Here is a 19,595-nt window from a genome sequence, read left to right as displayed (position 1 = left end):
TGTGGGAACTGGAAAATTCCAAGAACAAATTCTGTAAAACTGTGGAGTGTGATTGACACGTAGGTCGTTTTAGTATCTTAAGATCCGTGATTCTGTGTAGAGTGATGAAGGAAAATTAAAGGGCAGAAGAACGAATTGGCAACTGTGGATTAGGCAGGCTACTAGTTTTCTCTTCTGCAGTTGGTCCTCATATGCTCCAGCTATGATTTAATTTTGTATAAACTACAGCTAAGGTGCTTTAGATCCTTAGTAAGACTGAATAGCTTTTTTTTTCTTTTTGGAAGGGAACTATTTATGAGATTTGGTGTGGGTTATCCTGAATGTTTTGAATGTTGACTTTTATGTTGGTGTTCTCCAGACTTGTTTGAGGATAAGAATCACCTGGAACATCGGTTAACTATGCTGATTTCCTAGTCTTCTCTTCTCGAGAGAGGATGATTCAGTAGATCTGGTTTGGGGCCAAAGAGTTTTAACCAATATGCTTTCCAGATGATATTTTTTACCTTGTGGAAAATATAGAAAACTGTTCTAAAAAGTGGATTTTTAAACCTTTTAAAATTAGAGCTCACAGAAGGAAATACATTTCAGATTCAACTCAGTCACATGTAGAGGTATAAGGTGTGTATGTGTGTGTAGGTGTGCGTGCAAACATGTGTGTGCACACATGCGTGGATGTAAACCTAGGCATGCTATATCTTATTCTATTTTAAAAAGGGTGAGTGCTACTCACTGTAGGGTTGGTCAATCAGCTATCATACACTCCCTGTAACATTTACCCTAGTTGCGAGTTCAATGACTGTCCATTAATAATGATTATTTGATAAATTAAGAAAAGGCTTTCAAGATACTCAAGGAGATACTTCCACATTTAAAGGACACAACTTTTTTTAAAATTAAAAGCTTCACTGAATAGAAGGAAAAATAACATAATAGAGAGCATGAGGTAATTCTGTGTTTTGACAATACTGTACACAGTTCTTGGCTTCCCATTTGAAGAGGAAGATAGAAAGTGTGGAAATAATTCAAGTTGGAGTTTCACATAAGATTAATCATTTGGGAAGTAAGATATAACTGGAGAGGTACAAGGGACTGGGAATTTTTAAACTGAATTCATATGGTTGTACAGGGAGTTAAATGTAGACTTAACTGGAGAAGGGTAAATAAAACTTAGGATATAAGTGCTCTAAGGGATTTCAGACTGACTGGCTCAAATCTCTTATTTCTTCAGGATTGGTCCAAAGTAATTCTCTCAAGGCCATGGCTAATTAGTGCTACAACCCAGATGCTAAAGGTAAGCCACCCACCTCCCAAAGGCATATGTTTTTTGCTCCCCCAGTTGTTCTGCATGTTTTCCTAGCTTAGACACAGGACCTTGGAGACAAGCAAGGTAATGCAAGATTTAAGCCCTCCCTGCTCAGCCTTACATGTTTCTGTAAACATTACATTTTCAGAGAATCATTAAAATTTTTTTTTTGAAATTAGACTTGGTTAGATTCACCACCTACATGTGATTTAAGGATAGGAACTTTCCATGAAGACATGTACCACAAATACAGTGGAGTCTTGGTACCCATAAGTACATAATTCCAAAGAGACTACCTAGAAGAAAAACATCACCTGCCCAAGACACATAGGGCACAGTATGGTATAGCGGATGCTTGATTCTTTTTCCCAAAACATTTCTTAACTTCCATTAAAGACATGCTACCTTTCAATAAATCTAACACTCTCATCAATCACTTAAATTAAGTATTTTACCTTTTACTTGTCTTTTGGGCAGCATATGCTTTTAGGGAGGCAGATTTTCACAAAATTAAGAGCAACCAAACACAGAGTTGGCCCCCACAAACACTTAACCACAATTAAGCACTGACTGAAAGTTTCTCTGAATCAACTGAGCAGAGTATATTTAAGTGTTTTTGTAATTTATCATTTATCTATTTATTTACTGTAATTGGTCAAAACTCTGAGTGACAAGTCTATAAATAAGGTGAGCTTAGTATAAAACTAATTATTAGATAACTAATCATTGTAAAATATGTGGGTTAGTTTCTGGCTCTTTGACTGGACATAATCTCTGAATACCAAGACCATTTGTAGTGTTGATGGTCATCTATTCTCACCATTGAGCACATATCAAGCTCTCTATAAATATTTTTAAATAAGTATACAAATAAAATTTAAATAGAAGGAAAATAATAATATTTGATTTAAAAACATTGTCTAAAGGAATTTAAGGTGGATTTTCCTACAAACATCCTTTGTGTATTTCAAATTTGATTGAGCACAAGTCATTTTTATATGAATATTCAGGACTTGCATGATAACCAACTCACCATCTAGAAAAGACTTTTAAAAATAGTAAAGAATAAAATAATATTGCATATTATTTTAGTGATTCAAACATTCGTAGACCATAGTGCTTTTCATTAAACGTTTAGTTGAATGCCCTGGTCTAAGCATTCAGGGTCATTCAGCCATCCCACCAGGACCATGTTTTCTTGGGAGAAATGCTAATCATAGCTTGTATGGTTCTGTCATTTAAAAATGAAGAAAGCCACAAGGAAATGAGATGAGCCAGGATGTAATATTGAATTTTCATCTGGTAGCATCTTACTTGAACAAAGACCACGAAGACATCTGTAAAATAAATTTTGGTAAGGAGTGGAAATCAGGAAATGACTATTCATGTCAAATAAAGGGAGTTGGGGCTTACTGGTCTGTAGTAAAGAACTGTCTCTAGTATAAGTGGAAAACTTTAAAGTTATTAATAACTTTAATTATGATCCATTTTAATCCAATTTTCCTAAGTTTGATTTCCTGAGGTTTTTACTTGAGGGCATATAATAAATTACTAAGTCAGAAACTATTTTTATTGGTACTAAATTCTTTACTTTTTACTGTTGCCTAAAATTTACTTAATTATAGTACTATCTCCCAGAAGGCAGTTTTGAGTCTCATTCAAGTCGTTGGATGTACTTAACACTTGGCTAAATACAAACAAAACCCAATTTTATATTTTGCAGAAACTCATAGGAAGAAAGTCAGGAGGAAGCAGGGATAAGATTACCGAGTCTCTCGGGTTTTTGAGGAGACATTTTCAAACATTGCTTCCTTCAAAGCCTTTTTAATGATTTAGTTCAGAGTTACTAAAAAGAATCAGGCTTCTGCTTTTTCCAATCACTGGTTTGGCAAATACAAGTGATAAAGAACTCTGGGATAAAATTAACAAGATGAAATTCAGTGTGGGTGAATGTAATGCTAGTATTGATTTTTAATAAAAAACTTTAAAACATTGTATATTCCATCATATAGGGAGATGTGTGGTTACAACACTGATGGCTCACAACATCAGCTGTCATCCTAGCTACTCAGGAGGCTGAGATCTGAGGATTGCAGTTCGGAGCCAACCCGGGCAGAAAAATGCGTATCTCTAATTAACTAACACAAGGCTAGAACTGAAGTAAAACATAAAGCTAGAAGCTCAAATGGTAGAGCACCAGCTATGAGTAGAAAAACTAGGCCAAGAACAAGAGGACCTGAGTTCAAATGCCAGTACTGATAAGTGTGTGCGCATGCACACACATACGGTATAAAGAATTACAATGAAATGAGCTCTGTATCTATGAAGTCTAAGAAATAAAACACTGCTCATACTTTAGAATGCCTAGTAACTCCTCCCTAGTTAATATTCTCTCCTTTTTTGAAATCATGATCCTTTGATTTTCTTGATATCTTTATCATTTATATATGCATCCTTAAAGAACTGTGTTCTCTAGTTTTAGAAAATAGGGGAATAAGCCAAGTACTGGTGGCTTGCACTTGTCATCCAAGCTCCTTGAGAGGCTGAAATTGGGAGAATCAGAGTTCAAGACCAGCCTGAGCAGAAAATTTCGTGGGAACCTTTTTCAACGAATACTTGGGCACTGTGCTACACACCTGTCATCCGAGCTATGTGATAGGGCGAATTCTGGTGGCTCTTGGTTCCAGACCCGCTCAGTCAGAAAAGTCCATGGCACTCCATGGAACAGCGGTGGATGTCTATTCTTTGAACTATGATGGGAAGCTTAAAATTGTCAGATGGCAATACCAGAGCGCTCCCAGGAGTACAGAAATAACCAGAGCAAAACAGGGGTAGAGATATAACTCAGAGGTAGAGTATCTGCCTAACAAGCCTGAGGGAGGAAGACAGAAAATCAGGTAACAGGTGTACTCTCTAAGGACATTAGCTAGTTTCTACTTGCAGAAAACCTGCATAGGTATCTGGGTAGGCAAAGTCACAAGTGAGTTCCCAGAAAATGCTATCTTGCCTCAGTGAGATAGTCTAATGGACTGAGTGTGGAAAAGAAGCTTAATATCCAGTGGGAATTGCCAGTGGCATCAGCACCACTGTAACACAGCCAACTTCTAAATCTCCAAAGTGGTTGAAGCAGAACACTGCTGTGGGGAGGCAGCCTGTGTCTGTGGTTGATCTACATGGGCAGTGGCATGAAGATGAGCAGGCCACCCAAGGGGGAAGAGCAGTTCCTCCAGGTTTTATCATCCAGCTATTCTGTCCTGAGGGTAAAAGATAGGAAGGATCTGTGGCCTTGAACTTCTCAGCCAGTTACTCTGTTGCAGTCTATACTAGCCCTTCACTCCAGAGGCCTCACTGCTACCCTCCTGGAGATGCTCTTTGATCTGCATCTTGCTTTATCTGAGACCCATCTTCCGTGGTGGTAGAGCCCATCTCCTATCAAGAGTTGCGGAGGAACTGTTCCAAGACCTGAAAAGGTCTTCACAGTCCATCTTCACAGAGCACCGAAGGCTGGCCTGTGGCTCGATTTCTAGGTTTTTGATCTTTTGAAGGTTTAACTCTCTTGTCTTGCATGTCCGGTGTGGCTCGTGAGGATGTGTAAGGCTTTCTGATCGCAGTTTGAATATAACCTGATTCTCTACCCCCACCCCCGCTTTGGGCATTTGTACAATGAGCTTCCCTTCCTGGGCATTCTGAATTTCACAATGATTGCTGAACTTATTCCAAGCATTATATAGTAGGTATTTCCCCCAATTCTGGAAATGGACAGGTTTCAGTGGGGGGGGGGGGGGCACGTTTTTTGAAAAATTCCTCTCTTGCCCTTCTTTCTTCTCTTTTCCTGGAACCCTAGCTACCCATGCATCTATGCTCTTCCTAGGCTGCTTCTCTGGTTTCTGTAACTTTCTAAAACTCTGTTTCTCTCTTAGATCTGTTCTTTGTCTTTTTCCCCAGCCTGTATTTTGTGGACTATTTCCACTTTCTGTTACCTAATTTTCCATTCCCAAATCTCCTTATTTTCTAAAGCACTCCCTCCCCCCAGCAACCCCTTGCTCCTCTGCATTTTTCAGAATAGTTCTCAGACTTTTCAACTTCATTTTTCTCTCTCTGCAAACCTACTTTCTCCAAGTTGCCTGCAGGAGAGTGGCTTGCTTTCTTCTCTCCCATTTGTGTTAGAAGTGTTGCTCAGATGTCCTTGTCTGTTTGCCTGCCATGGCTTTGAGGGGAGGGGACTCCCTTGTCAATGATGGCTTTCCCTATTGCACAATGCGGATGGTGGGTTTGGAGGAGAAACTCCTACATCACGTCTTTGCTTGCCCCTAGCTTCTCTGCAGATGTTTAGATTGTACTGAGAAGAGTGCTTCAGTCTCTTCCCAAGAAAGACATTCTTAGAAGGTAGCATTCAAGAAGGTACATGCCGGAAAAGATTGGGAGCCAGGGCCTACAGCATTAGAATTTACTCCATTTTCTGCTGGATACACATGCCTTTAGTCTCTCTTCTCTAGTCCTTCTTAGATCATGGGGGATCCTAAGTATCTCAGTAATTTTTTTTTTCTTAAATGAGGCTATTAAACAAATCAATATACTTAACATTTCCATGTTTTGTGTAGCTATTTTTTTTTATTTTTATTTTGTTGCCAGTCCTGGGGCGTGGATTCAGGGCCTGAACACTGTCCCTGGCTTCTTTTTGCTTAAGGCTAGCACTCTACCACTTGAGCCATAGTGCCACTTCTGGCTTTTTCTATATATGTGGTGCTGAGGAATCGAACTTAGGGCTTCATGTGTATGAGGCGAGTACTTTACCACTAGGCCATATTTCCAGACCTTGTTTTGTGTAGTTATTTCCAAACAACTGAATAGGAAAAAAAATGGGTACTGTTTTGGAAAAAATATACTTGTCATGAAAGAAAATGTTTTTTTTAACAAGTCCTGGGGCTTGAACTCAGGATGTGTGTGTGGTGTTGAGGAACCCAGGGCTTCATGTATGCGAGGCAGGCACTCTACCACTAGGTCATATTCCTAGCTGTTTGCTCTTAAATAATCACAATAACTTTCTATTAGATGAAAACCTTTGTTAGTTTCTGCATAACCTCTCTTAGAGTCAGACTGGGCATGTCTTATTTCATAGTCCTTACAGATAAGGTATTTGTTTTATTACATTACACATCAATCAAAAACTCAATTTTAGGGCTGAAGGTATGGCTCAGGTGATACAATATCTGCCTTGCAAGTATGGGGCCTTGAGTCTAACCCCTAGAACCACATTAACAAACAGACAAAGCAAAAAATTTAAACAAAATTCTCAATTTCACAGAGATATGATGCTATAGAAGAGAGAACAACCATCCTGTTTCAAATTGGAATTATTTTCAGCTACTCATATCTATGGCTCGTCCTCTCTTGTGTTATATCTATCAATTGTCAGATATCAATATTGTCAAACCTATGAGAGAACCCTTCTCAGAATGGAGAGGAGCAACCATAGCCACTCTGGTATCGCCTTGCATAGTTTGAGAACCACCGGATATAAATACTTTTGATCAACTCTTCATCCTGTCCTTGAACTTGCATTACATTATAAGTGTATTGAGTTTGATGATATCTTAACAAATATTCTTATCATTGCCCTCCCACAACTGGGCCTCTTGGCATTTTAACTGGGTAGAATTTATTTCACACTTGGAATAACTTTATCCAGTCTGGAAGGGGCCACAGTGGTGATCAAAGATCCACAGCAAATAAAAGACACTGTACTTTTCTTTGTATAATTCTCTAACCCATAAGACACTTTTTTTGGTGGTTTTCATTTTGCATGCCATTAGACAATGCTATAGAAGTAACTCAATATAGTTTGTGGCTGTTTCCAGACAGCTGAGTAAGAGCTTGAGTATTAACATCTGTCAAATGAGTCTTCTATGCCCCACCTCCCAGACCAGTCTTTGAAGGATTCACTCAGTATAAAGTCAGAATGTCAAAAAAGAAGGTCAGGGCAGGTAAGATGACAAAAGGATGTTGGTCTTAAGTAAGCTGGCTAGCTATGAATTCACAAAGCAGTCTGAGAAGATTTGTGATGCAAGCTGACTTCTGTCTAGACAGAGAGGGGAGTGTAAAACACATTAGACAGATACAACACAGTAGTGACAAGGAAAACCTGCTTCCTTTTCACAAATGTGCTGGCAAGCCAGCTGCTATTTTCTTCTTTATCTAAATATCTAGTCCTAATGGAGCACTAGCTTGGTTTTTTTAGACCTTTAAAGTATCGTGCCATGGGTAAAGGAAGAGAGTCAAGAGAAGAGAAAGAGTAGATAAGATGAATGAGAGAATGGGGTGGAGAAAGAAAGAGCATGGGGAGGAGGGAGGAGGGTTGTAGAGGCTAGACAGGCACAGATAGAAGACAGGGAAAAAAACACCAGTGACTCTGTCAGAAGAAGGGAAGAGAGAGTAATAAAATTTGAATGCTTAAATATTTTTCCTGAATTTCAAAGGCTATTTATGTTTTGGCATTTGGAAAACATCACTGACCCAGTCCTATAAAATTTATCTTCTGCCCCAGATGGACTGTTGTCATGTGAGCTTTTTATCCTTTCTGATGAACAGTGGCTAAAGACCACTATAAGCCAGCTATCAGAGAAGCCCGCTCCTGCAGACTCCATATTGGCTGAACACACCATGCTCAATCAGGTCATTTAAGGAAAGTGAACTCTGATACATGGTTTTTTTTCCCTTTGACATGGAACATCAAGATTAATGTAAGGAAAACATCCAGCAATTAGTAAAAGAATCATACCTCATTTTCACTACAAATATGCTTTAAAATTTGTTCTAAAGTTTTTACTCATGTCAACTCACAAAAGCAATCATTGGAGTTTAACTGTTTTGTGTTGTTTAAAAACATGACTGTGTTGCTGGGTGCTGGTGGCTCATGCCCGTAACGATAGCTACTCAGAAAGCAGAGGTCTGAGGATCGTGGTTTAAACCCAGCCAGGGTAGAAAAGTCTCTGTGAGACTCTTATCTCCAGTTAACTACCAGAAAGTTGGAAGTGGAACTGTAGCTCAAAGTGGTTGAGCACTAGCCTTGAGCAAAAGAGCTTGATGAAAGTGCCCAGGCCTTGAGTTCAAGCCCATGACTGACCAAAAAAAAAAAAAAAAAAAGCCTTAAGCCATTCTAGTTTCATAAATATTTTTTTTTCTTTTTGCCAGTCCTGGCTTGAACACAAGGCCTGGGCACTATCCCTGAGCTTCTTTTTGCTCAAGGCTACCACTCTACCACTTGAGCCACAGCGCTACTTATGGTCTTTTCTGTTTTGTGGTACTGAGGAATCGAACTCAGGGCTTCATGCGTGCTATGGAAGCACTCTACCACTAGGCCACATTCCCAGCCTGTTGACTGCATTTGATGTGGCAGCTGACACACTGGGTGGGGTGTCATGCTCTAGTTGTAACTCTGAGGCCACAGATCAATTCCAGTTTTTCTCTGTGGATATTGAGAAGCATCTTTTAAGCTTTGGATCCTAATAGAGGTATTCTCTGCTTTCAAGAACCCCCATCCTCGGATATGACAGAATCACAGATGACCACAGCGCTGTGACATACAGGAGACCTTCAAGTTCCCCAGCAAGGTCAGGGCAAGGTCGCAGTTCCCAAGGAAGATTTAGCAAGACCTGCGTGGTCCGGAAGCAGGACAGGAAAAGCATCCTCATTACTCTACCCTTTGTTAAGAAGTACATGAAACTGTGGCTTTGCTCATGGAAAACATAATCCCAAGTAAACAAATAACACCATGAAAACAATCCTAAGTAGGAAATACTTTGAAATAATCTGGACCAACTTTCTCTTTTTAGTCCATAGGGACTCATAAATACACGAGAGTTTGGAGGCAGTGGAGCAGTTGGCCCTCAGGGATCACAGAGCATTCTGATGAGGTCAGATGACCCGGTAATTAAGAGAGATTCTGGGGTGGGATGACTTTCTTCATGCTGGCAGAACAGTTAAAAGTTTATGGCTCATGGCACATAAATGAGACATGCCTGGGGTCGCCTCTGTACACATCTTTGGGTCTCTCACATTCTCAGCCACGCTGCCTCACTGTTAGTGGGTTTTTGTCAGCAGAGGTATGCAGTAAATAGCTCTTTTCTACTGGAATTTTAAGGAGGAATTTTTTTCATCATTGGCTTAGTTTGCTTTTGGAATATGAAAGACTGTATTTTAAAAAGCCCTTAAGTCACCGTGTTTGACCTTCTTGTCTGAATAGCACTTAATATTTTACTAGTAGAGAAGTTGATGTAAAATACAATGTCTGACCCATGATAAGGAAGGTATTGTCTTTAAGGGGGGTTTCATATTTCCAGGGACTGCCAAAACATAGTTTCATGTATAGCTTTAAAACAGAAAACAATGAACTATTGACACCCAAAAGATATGTCTGTCCCCCAAAGAAGAAAATTCTTACCAGGCTCAGCTGTAGATCTGGGTTCTGTTTGTCACAGGAGAAAGAAAATAAAGTAGAATAGAGTATTAGGATAGGGTTCTTGTTATCTAGTCTAGAATACATCATAGACAATTTCCATAAAACAAGAGAGTTCAAATGACAGCAGATAAATTTCTATTTCTATAAATATAACAAGTTGAGTTCCAGGAACACTTTAAAGTATTATTTAAAGATGTAGTTGCTAAGTGGATTAAGGACTTGTGAACTTTCTAAAATTATTTGCCGAATTCTTGACTACAAATATGAAACATTTCTAAAGAAAGAACATAGAATTTTCATCAGTTTCAAAGGCATCTCAGTTTTAATTTCCTGGATCCTGTAATACAGTGGATTATCTAGTCTTGCAAAAATAGAAATCAACTCCTTCTAATTGATTTTTAATCAACATTTCTCTCGGTTTTTCCTGAAACCAGGTGGAATGCAATGGTCAGCTTTGGAAATGCAGTTGTGTCTCCTTACTTTTTTGTAGAATTCGGAAGTCTGGAGAGTCTTGGATCTCAATTCCTTGCCGGAACCACTGCACCTGCACAGGGGGGGCCCCTCGAACTCGGCACTCCAGGACCACCACCTGGCCCTCAGAGGCGGCCGTGTTCTGCAGTTCCTGAGATTCAAGGAAAATGCTTTCCCTTAGACCGTGTGTTCTTAAACAGTTTCACAGCAGAGATATAAACGACAAACCTTCGTCCAAAAACACAAAGCAAAACAAAATCCCCTGCAGAGCTTGTCTCCAGTTACCTTTAAGTAATACCTTCAAGCCAGTCACAATTTCTCCATCCTAAAATGAGTAAAGTTTACCACCATGGGCTCTGAAGTACTTTTGACCTATTTATAAATTTGCACCAACCATTTCTTACCTTATTCAATGGAACTAAAGGTCAATGAAACTCTTTTACAGTACTGGGGTTTGATTTGGGGTTTTGTTTCTGCTGAGAGTACTCTGCAGTACCTCTTTTCTTCTTTTTCTTTTCTTTTCTTGTCTTAATAGGGTCTTGCATTTATACCAGGGCTGGCCTGGGCCACAATCTCATCTATGCTTCTCATATTATTGGGATGACAGGTGTGTGTGCCACTATATGCAGCTTTTGATTGGTTGAGATGTGGTCTCATGAACTTTTTTTGCTTGGACTGGACAATGACCTCCCTCAAGTAGCCAGGATTACAGGCAGGAGCTCTCACACCTGGTAGCTTGTTACTTTTTCTTTACATTTAACAAGCTGGTGGAATGCAAATTTCTTAAAATAATTACACTGCAAATGAATATAGATATTTAGAAGAACCAAATAAGGCAAGAAAGAAAAGACATTTGCTTCCAAATGCTCCAGTCTTTTTATGAACTACACCACTGTCTCTGCTCAACTTGTTTTCTGTGGCAGGTTTATGAAGCTAAGGGGTTTGAGTATTTTCTCATTTTGAGATTCTCATAAAATAATAAAACATCTGTACTTCCTTACTGACCTTCATTTCCTCCTTCTTTGCCACTGCCTATTGCTTTCACCCTGCTCCAACTCCAGACCAATAAATTTTTACAATCCAAAAGATTAGAAATTAATTTGGCTTCATAGATGCAACGAGGTAAAGCTTTGGGGACTGTTATGAACTATTAGGATACACGTCCTCTCTCTCCCTTCCTCCTCCAAGTAGGAACTTTAACCTTTTTGATGATTTAAACTAGTAAGCAGAGCACCAGATCAAATAGAAAGCATTCAATTATGATAAAATAACTTATCTGTACATAAAGAAATAAAAAAACACACCAAACCTCACTCATATTGGAAGAATGTGGAATCTTGGGACATTGTTTTGTGGGGGGTTGGTTTTAATTGTTTGAGGGAACAATAGAAACTCACAAATTCTGCAGCACATGAAAAAAGCAAATGCAAGCACAAATGGCTTATAGTAAGTGTGCTAAAACACTATGAAAAGTCTAAAAGTCTGTGATGTTGGCAGATGAACTATAAAAGTGTAATGGGAACTCTGATTTGTCATTTGATAAGAATTTTGGATTTGAACTCAGGGGCTTTACACTTGCTAGGCAGGTGTGCTACAGGATTGAATCAGGCTTCTAGTCCTTTACATTCTCATTATTTTTGAGATAACATCTCAGATTTTTCCTGGGAAGAACCTAGACTGTAATTCTCCCCACCTCAGCCTCCTGGGCAGTCAAGGGACAGGTGAGAATCACCTTGCCCTGATATTGACAGGGGATCTCTCCAATGTTTTGCCTGAGCCAGCCTCCTATCTCACTGTCTTCTGAGTAGCTAGTATTATAGCTACTTTTTTTCTCTCTCTCCTTCTCTCAAAGTAAAGGTTAAGAGTATCAAGTACTGATTTCATTTCTTCTCCATTTTTTAAATGTAGAAAAATATCTGGTTTAAAATCAAATTTTAACTTTGTGATTGGAGCCAAAGAAGAAATGACTTAGTGGCTCAAAGTACTATTTCACTCATGGGGTCCGGCTTTCACGGGCCGTCTGTTAAATATCTCCAGTCATGTGCAGGAAGCCATTCATGATAGATGACAAATGGCACCCTAAATATTTTTCATGCTTGAGCTTTCAGGCACCAAAGGAGACTGATTTATTTCTTACACTATGTAGGGCATTTATTTGAGAGGAGGGAGTGTTGGAAAGTCAGAATGAAAAAATGGGCATATGCCAAGAAACCAAGACAGACCAAACTCTACTCATTACTCCTGGACACTTGGCTCCTCCTCTAGAGTGGACACACACACACACACACACACACACGCACACACACACACACACACACACACACACACACACTTATCTGACAAAAGTCATGGCTAATCTCAATAAGCCAGAAGAAGGACCTTCTGGAACATAAGGAAAAGCTCTGAAAACACTGAGTTAAGTTTCAGAATTTTGCGCTTGGCTACATGGTTTGTCCCTTCAGCAAAGGATCTGGGAATCCTCAAGTTTTAGGGTTTTTTTTTTTTTTGTGTGTGTGTGTGAGAGTTAGTGTTTGTCCTTTTCTTCTTCTTTTTATTAGTATATATTAACTTGTACATTACAAAGGGATGTTTTCATGGTGATATTTCCATACATACATATAATACAATATACTTTGATCACATTTACACTTAATTCTTATTGTGGGATGTTTCAGCATACACACACACACACACACACACACACACACTTTTGTCTTAGGAGGGCCTAATGGAAGACGTGTCTTATGGAGGTGAACATCTAATGGTGCATGCCTGTAATCCTAGCGTCTCTGAAATCCATGTGACTGTGGTTCAAGGCCAGGCAGAAAACTCTACCAGGCTTAGCTGGCAAAAGCCAGGCTGGAGGTATGTCTCAAGTGGTAGGGTAGCAGCTGAATGAGCAAGCTCAAGGTCTTGAGTTCAAACCTCCAGTAACCACCTACTGCCCCTTCCCCTCAAAAAATGTTGACTAAAGACTGTTTTAGGAGTTGGGGTTGCAATGGGGGAAACAAGGTTTTGTGAGGCTTCCTTGTAGTCAGTAGGAAAAAAGTTTGCAGCAAATGTACATGCCACAACACTGTAGTGTAACTTCTCAGTGAAGGAAAGCAAAACATTGCATTGTCTTCTTCCCTTCTATTCTCACCATGGACTCTGTTTAAATTCAGAGCTGTATTGGGCCCTGGTACCTGCAAGTCATGTATGTCTTAGCTAAGGGTGCATGGTTATGATGCTCTTCCTGTTGATAGCATTGAGAAGTTGCTGGCGCAAAACTTAGGTTACATCCTAAATGTGGAGTCACCCCCCCTCCCCTCCCCAGTAAACGCTATCTGTTCTGAGAATTAAAGGAAGACTTTGTAGGCTGATACAGTGACATAGCTTTTGTTATGGTTTTGTATGACCTATTTTTGGTTCTTCTTAGCTTATCTAGGAGGGGGGAGTTTCAGAGTTGTTATCCACTGTTATCATTTGTTCTCTCTGCTTACTGGAAACACTAATGTTGAATGAAGTTTGAATTCAGTTTTGCTTCAGAAGAAACAAAAAGAAGAGTGCTAGCCTTGAGCAAAAAGAAGCCAGGGACAGTGCTCAGGTCCTGAGTCCAAGGCCCAGGACTGGCAAAAAAAAAACACAAAACAAAAAAGAAACAAAAAGATTTTCCCACAGGAAGATAATGAAGACACTTCGCTATTGCCTCCCAGAAATTTCCTAGATTTTACTTCTATATTTGTCCTTTATTTACTTAAAATTGATGTGAGTGAAAAATATAAGGTAGGAGTCCAATTTAACTTCCTTTTCATCTCAGCTGAAAAATTCATTGCATCCCCAGTGATCTGAAAGTTTTTGTGGGTATTGAAATGTTTTGTGAGCTCCATTTTGATTATTTTTTTCAACTTTTTGAGTCTCATGCCAGTATGATAGTACAAGTTGATTATTCTTCATCCAAAATACCTAGGACCAGAAGTATTTTGGATTTGGATTTTGTTTTGGGAGTTTTGTAATATTTACATGCATACACACACATTTTGGAAATGCCCAAATGCCAAACATGGGTTTCACAAATGTTTCATAAATATGTTACATGTTATACATAGTTTGAATATATATATTCGGTTGTGGGGCTTGAATTCAGGGCCTGAGCACTGTCTCTGGACTCTTTTGCTCAAGGCTAGTGCTCTACCACTTTGAGCCACAGCTCCACTTCCAGTTTTTGAGTAGTAAATTGTAGATAAGAGCTGCATGTGTACTTTTCTGATTGGGCTGGCTTCAAACCTCAATCCTCAGATTTCAGACTCCTTAGTAGCTAGGTTTACAGATGTGAGCTACTGGTGCCCAGCTGACAACACTTATATACAATATTTCACCTATGCTTTGTCTGCAAGCTGGAACATGAGGTAAAATGTGGAATGTTCCACATGTGGAACCATGTCAGCACTTAAGGAGTATTGGATTTGGCAGCATTTAAGATAAGGAATTCTCAACGAAATCTTCATCATAATTAGTATTCACTGAGCAAGTCTTGATATCTCATAGGACAAGTCCCTTTCCTTTTCTAGCATGACCTTCTTTTTCTCTTCTTTAGTGGTGCCCTGGCTATATTTAGCCATAAAATTTTTTCTTATATTTGTTAAGAATCATGTTACTAAATTCTATACAAAAAAATAAACAGAAATGAAAGACCTAGTGGGATTTTTTAAGCAATATTTGTACTAACTATATAATCAAGAAGTAATGACTTTATGGTCTTTGTCTACAACTTTCAATAACGGTTCATAAATTTCTCCACAAAAAAAAGGAAAAAAAGGAGAGAGAAGAAAAGATATCTTATGTTGTGTGGATCTTAGGAAACTAAAAATTACTCAGTGTTTTTTTTGAAATATCCTAAAACTTGTTAGATCTCCCAAGCAATTTCCTTGGGACAGAGGAGTAAAGTTTTAATACCGTATGTGTCTTGTTTTCTCTTATATGTCTTCACTTTCCTACTAGATCAGCTTTATCTTACATTCCCATCTCTCAGGCCTTCCACAAGGCCACCAGCACCCAGCGAGTCCACAAATGCCTATGTACCCCCAAAGGTAACTCTTTGATTTAAGCGGACAGATCTGTTCATTTTAATTTTTAAAGGCTGCTACATGTGAGAAGGCACATTTGAATGAAATTTAAGGACCAAAGCAAACACAGGGAATGAGATTTCCAGCTGTCAGACCTTTGTAAAAACAGGAGGAAAGCAGGCTGCGGTGGTTCCATCGGTCCGGCAAAGATGTGCAGTTGGACTGTGAACCTGAAAGAGCAGAGATACTCAGATCAGATTCTAATTATATAAATCGCTGTAGGGATGGGCTAAAGTAACCTTTCATTCTTGGGATGGCTCCACTTGAATGAAACAAGTGAAAGTATTGCCATACATCATGCACTAGTCTTCTCTTACAGTGTAGACCTTGTTCGACTTCCTTGTTTCACATCTGTTACTCTTCTCTGTTCAAAAGGATATTCAAGGTAAAAGTTCGCTTAGGTCCCTGAGGATCTGTGAGCTCTTAAATGCTATTACCAAATGGATTTCTGTGTGTGGGACTTCCACAGGAGTCTTTTTTAGATGTTCTCACAGATGTTATATTTTATTTTAAAATACAACCTGGATTTGTTGAGTCAAGAGTATAAGATATTGGCAGTGGAAGGCAAAGTGAACGATCAAAACAGGGCTCTATATTATTATTATTTTTTAAATCTCTCAATAAAGCTATTACAGAAAATTAGGAAAAAAAGAAAATTCTTTTTGATGTGCCACAATCCCTCCACCAAAAACTAAAAAAGTGTTAAACACAGAGTGGCATTCATCGCTGGGAAAATTAAGGATTTCAGAACTGTAAATGGAAAATAATTTTTTACGTGCATGACTGCTTATTTTCAAATTATCCTATACAAGTAGTTGGTAGCTTTTTACTCCCGAATGCCAATGTGATATTATGTGTCTAAATGTGCCACAGGACATCAGGAGAAGGCTTGGCAGAACTGTAGAAATGCTAAGATAATAATGGACTTATTCATTATTTCTGTCAGACTTCACTGGCTTGTAATTCAGGAGGCCTAGGTTCACTTTTGTACTGTCTTCTGAATCCATTGAGACAGATGAACCTATTTTGTGCCACAGTATTTCAAGTGTTGTGTTAAGATGAACTCCACTGAACCTCCATGATGACTCTACGAGGTGAGTGTTAACATCTCCATTTTACAGATGAACGAAATAGGCATGGAAGTACTGCATTATCTCCTCAAGGTCCCTTAGTAAGTGCTAGAGCTTGGATTAGAATGTGGGCAGTCTGGTTTCAGGGTGATCATATTTATATCTCATTGTCTGTAACAAAGAAATGATGGAATTCCCCAGAGTACTTCATTCACCCAGCTGTAAAAGCAAGATGCAATAACTTTTAATTCAGTGTCCTGTTGAATTAAAACCATTTGAAAATGGTTTTATAGCATCGGCATCTACAAATTAATGTGTGTCTTTCTGTTCTTAGATTTCTGTGTCTCAGACAAACGAAGTGATGTCCATGTTTGTTTTTTCTATTGTGGAATGTCTAGTCCAGTGTTTAGCATTCAAATCAACATGTGTCAATATTTAAACATCAAAGCCATGGATTTAATCAGAGATAATGCTGGATATTTCACTGTGGCTCAGGAATTTAAAGGAAGTCTCTACCAGATATGCTGTTTTTGGGTAGCTTTCACTGGTTGATTGTTTTCAAGTTTATCAACTCACATATATTTACTGTGTATCATTTATTGTAGTTACTGAGTCAGCTCTGAATGCTCAATAGATAGGTATTCAAGGCAGATAGAAGGCACTGTGATACACCTGTGCCATATTCCTCAATCAAGAGTGTAGGAGAGAGACTTCTATGAGTGTTGTATTGAAAGATGCCTGTCATATATATAAATGACATATAGATATTGATTTTTTTTTGTAATTTGATATTTACAGAGTAAACACACCAAGGAATACTTCCCAGTAGGTGCTATTATTGTTCATTCTTAAACAAAAAAGGACAGTGAGCCAGGTACTGGTGGCTCACATCTATAATCCCAGCTACTCAGGAGGCTGAGATTGGAGGATTGTGGTTCAAAGTCTATGAGACTCTTATATCCAATTAATCACCACAAAGCTGGAAGTGGAGCTGTGACTCAAATGGTAGAGCCTTGAATGGAAAATCTCAGGGACAAGGCCCAGGCACTGAGTTCAAGCCATATATATATATATACAAAACCAACCAAAAAAACCCAACAATAACAACCCAAACCATTTCAATAGAATGTGCTGGTAAAAAGAAAGCATGACAGTCTTCACAAGAAGTAGTTAGTGATCTGACTCCACTGGCTTCTGCTCTGGCAGTTACCTGCTGAACAGGGATTGATAAAGGCTGAATCACAGCTGTGGTCACTCCGGTCTTTGGAGAGGATGTTCCTATTGTCAAGGAAACAGAAGTTGTTTTCTTTTGAGCTCTGGAAAATACAGAAGCAAGGGATCAGTTAGAACTTTTTCTTAGTAGAAATTATCCTTTGAAATACTTCTACAGAAGATCTGCTTTTTTGTTGTTTGTGAATATACTTCTTTTTTTTCCTTCAAAATTTCCCATTGATGGAGTTGGCTTTGCTATCTTTAACCAAGAATGCATAAAGAAAATATGGTATACAGTGACCTTTTCTTTCACTTTTTATCTTGACTTAAAAAAATTTTATGTTATTGTAAGGGTGATGTACAGTGGATTACAGTTACTTAAGTAACTTGATGAACACATTTCTTGTTGAGTGTTGTTACCCCTCACTTGTTTTCTCCCACTTTCCTTCCCACTGCCACCCCTTCTCCCAAGCTGTACAGTTCATTTTCAACATATTGTCTTGTGAGTATCACTGTTGCATTGGTTTACCCTTTTTCCTTTGTCTCACCATTCTGTTTTCCCTTCCCTTCTCCAAATCACATAAACATATATACAAGACACAAGGTACCAAAAAACAAACAAACAACAACAACAACAAAAAAAACTCCAGTGACAACAGGGGATAAACCAAAGGGGGGAAAAAGGAATAAAGAAATAACTTCACACAGTACATTACAAAAAAACAAAACAAAACTACCCTCTTGTGTCCATATCTTGTAGTTCCTTTTGGTTAGCATCATTTTATACAGTCATATGTACATAACTATTGAGCTATTGTGATCCTCTGCTAGGACTATCCTAGACATATACTAATTATTACAAATGAGCCCATTTTTCTTTGCGTCTGGCTTACTTCACTTTATTCACATTTCCTTGTGAATGGGGCGATGTCATTCTTTCGAATGGAAGCTTTAGAATTTCATTGTGTATATATACCACTTTTTTTTAAAAAAAATCCATTCACGTACTCAGGGGCATCTGGGTTGGTTCCATGTCTTAGCTATGGTAAATAATGCTGCAATGAATAGTTGTGCTGGTAGCTTTAGTGTGGTCTTATTTGTGATTGTTTAGGTAAATGCCCAGGACTGGTATTGCTGGGCCATAGGGGAACTCTATGTTTAGTCTTTTGAGGAATCTCCGAACTGTGTTCCAGAATTGTAGAACCAGTTTACGTTCCGACCAACAGTGTAGTAGTGTTCCCCTTTGGCCACATCCCTACAAGCACTTGCTGTTATTAGATTTCTTGATAATGGCTGCTCTAACTGGGGTGAGGTAGAATTTCAATGTAGTTCTGCTTTGCACTTCTTTTATGGTCAGAGATGTTGGACATTTCTTTATGTGTCTATTGGCTGCTCATATTTACTCTCCAGAGAAGTCTCCTTTTAATTCCTTAGAAGACAGCTTCTTCCACAAATGGTGCTGGCTATACACATTTAAACTGAATTTAAATCCTTATATACCACTCTGCCCCAGAATCAACTCCAAATGGATCAAAGACCTAAAGGTAAAAGCAGGTATCCGGAAAATATTACAGGAAAAGTTAGGGGATACACAGTACTCCTTGGCACAGGTTGAAACTTCCTAAATCGGGATCCAGAAACACAACAAATCAAGGAAAGGCTGGATAAATAGGATTGCATTAAATTGCAGAGCTTTTACATGGCAAAGGACATAGTTAGCAAGATAGACAGAAAGTCCACAAATTGGGAGATCTTTAGTAGCTATACAACAGACAAGGACTTCATATCAAAAATATACCTAGAGCTAAAAACATTAAACCCCCTAATAACAAATCCTCAAAGAAACAAGCACCTCATTAATAAGTGGGTTAAAGAATTAAAAAGTCACTTCTCTGGAGAGGAAATAAGAATAGTCAATAGACCTATGAAGAAATGTTCAGCATCTCTAGCCATAAAAGAAATGTAAATTAAAACTA

At 38.7% G+C, this 19,595-nt stretch overlaps 1 protein-coding gene across 1 annotated transcript in view; it reads right to left on the bottom strand.

Annotated features, from left to right (window-relative positions):
• Positions 1-19,595, bottom strand: part of Palld (palladin, cytoskeletal associated protein) — a 321,948-nt gene that overhangs the window by 161,360 nt on the left and 140,993 nt on the right. The window contains exons 5-8 of the mRNA XM_048330859.1: positions 17,618-17,723; positions 15,433-15,507; positions 10,242-10,383; positions 9,744-9,767 (exon numbers count right to left, since the gene is read on the bottom strand). Coding sequence (XP_048186816.1) covers positions 9,744-9,767; positions 10,242-10,383; positions 15,433-15,507; positions 17,618-17,723 — 347 coding nt within the window. The remainder of the gene's footprint in view (positions 1-9,743; positions 9,768-10,241; positions 10,384-15,432; positions 15,508-17,617; positions 17,724-19,595) is intronic.

Source organism: Perognathus longimembris, chromosome 21 (genome assembly GCF_023159225.1).
Source record: "Perognathus longimembris pacificus isolate PPM17 chromosome 21, ASM2315922v1, whole genome shotgun sequence".
NCBI classification, from domain to species: Eukaryota; Metazoa; Chordata; class Mammalia; order Rodentia; family Heteromyidae; genus Perognathus; species Perognathus longimembris.
The sequence above is the reverse complement of the archived record's forward strand: the minus strand, read 5'-3'. Positions and strand labels throughout refer to the sequence as shown.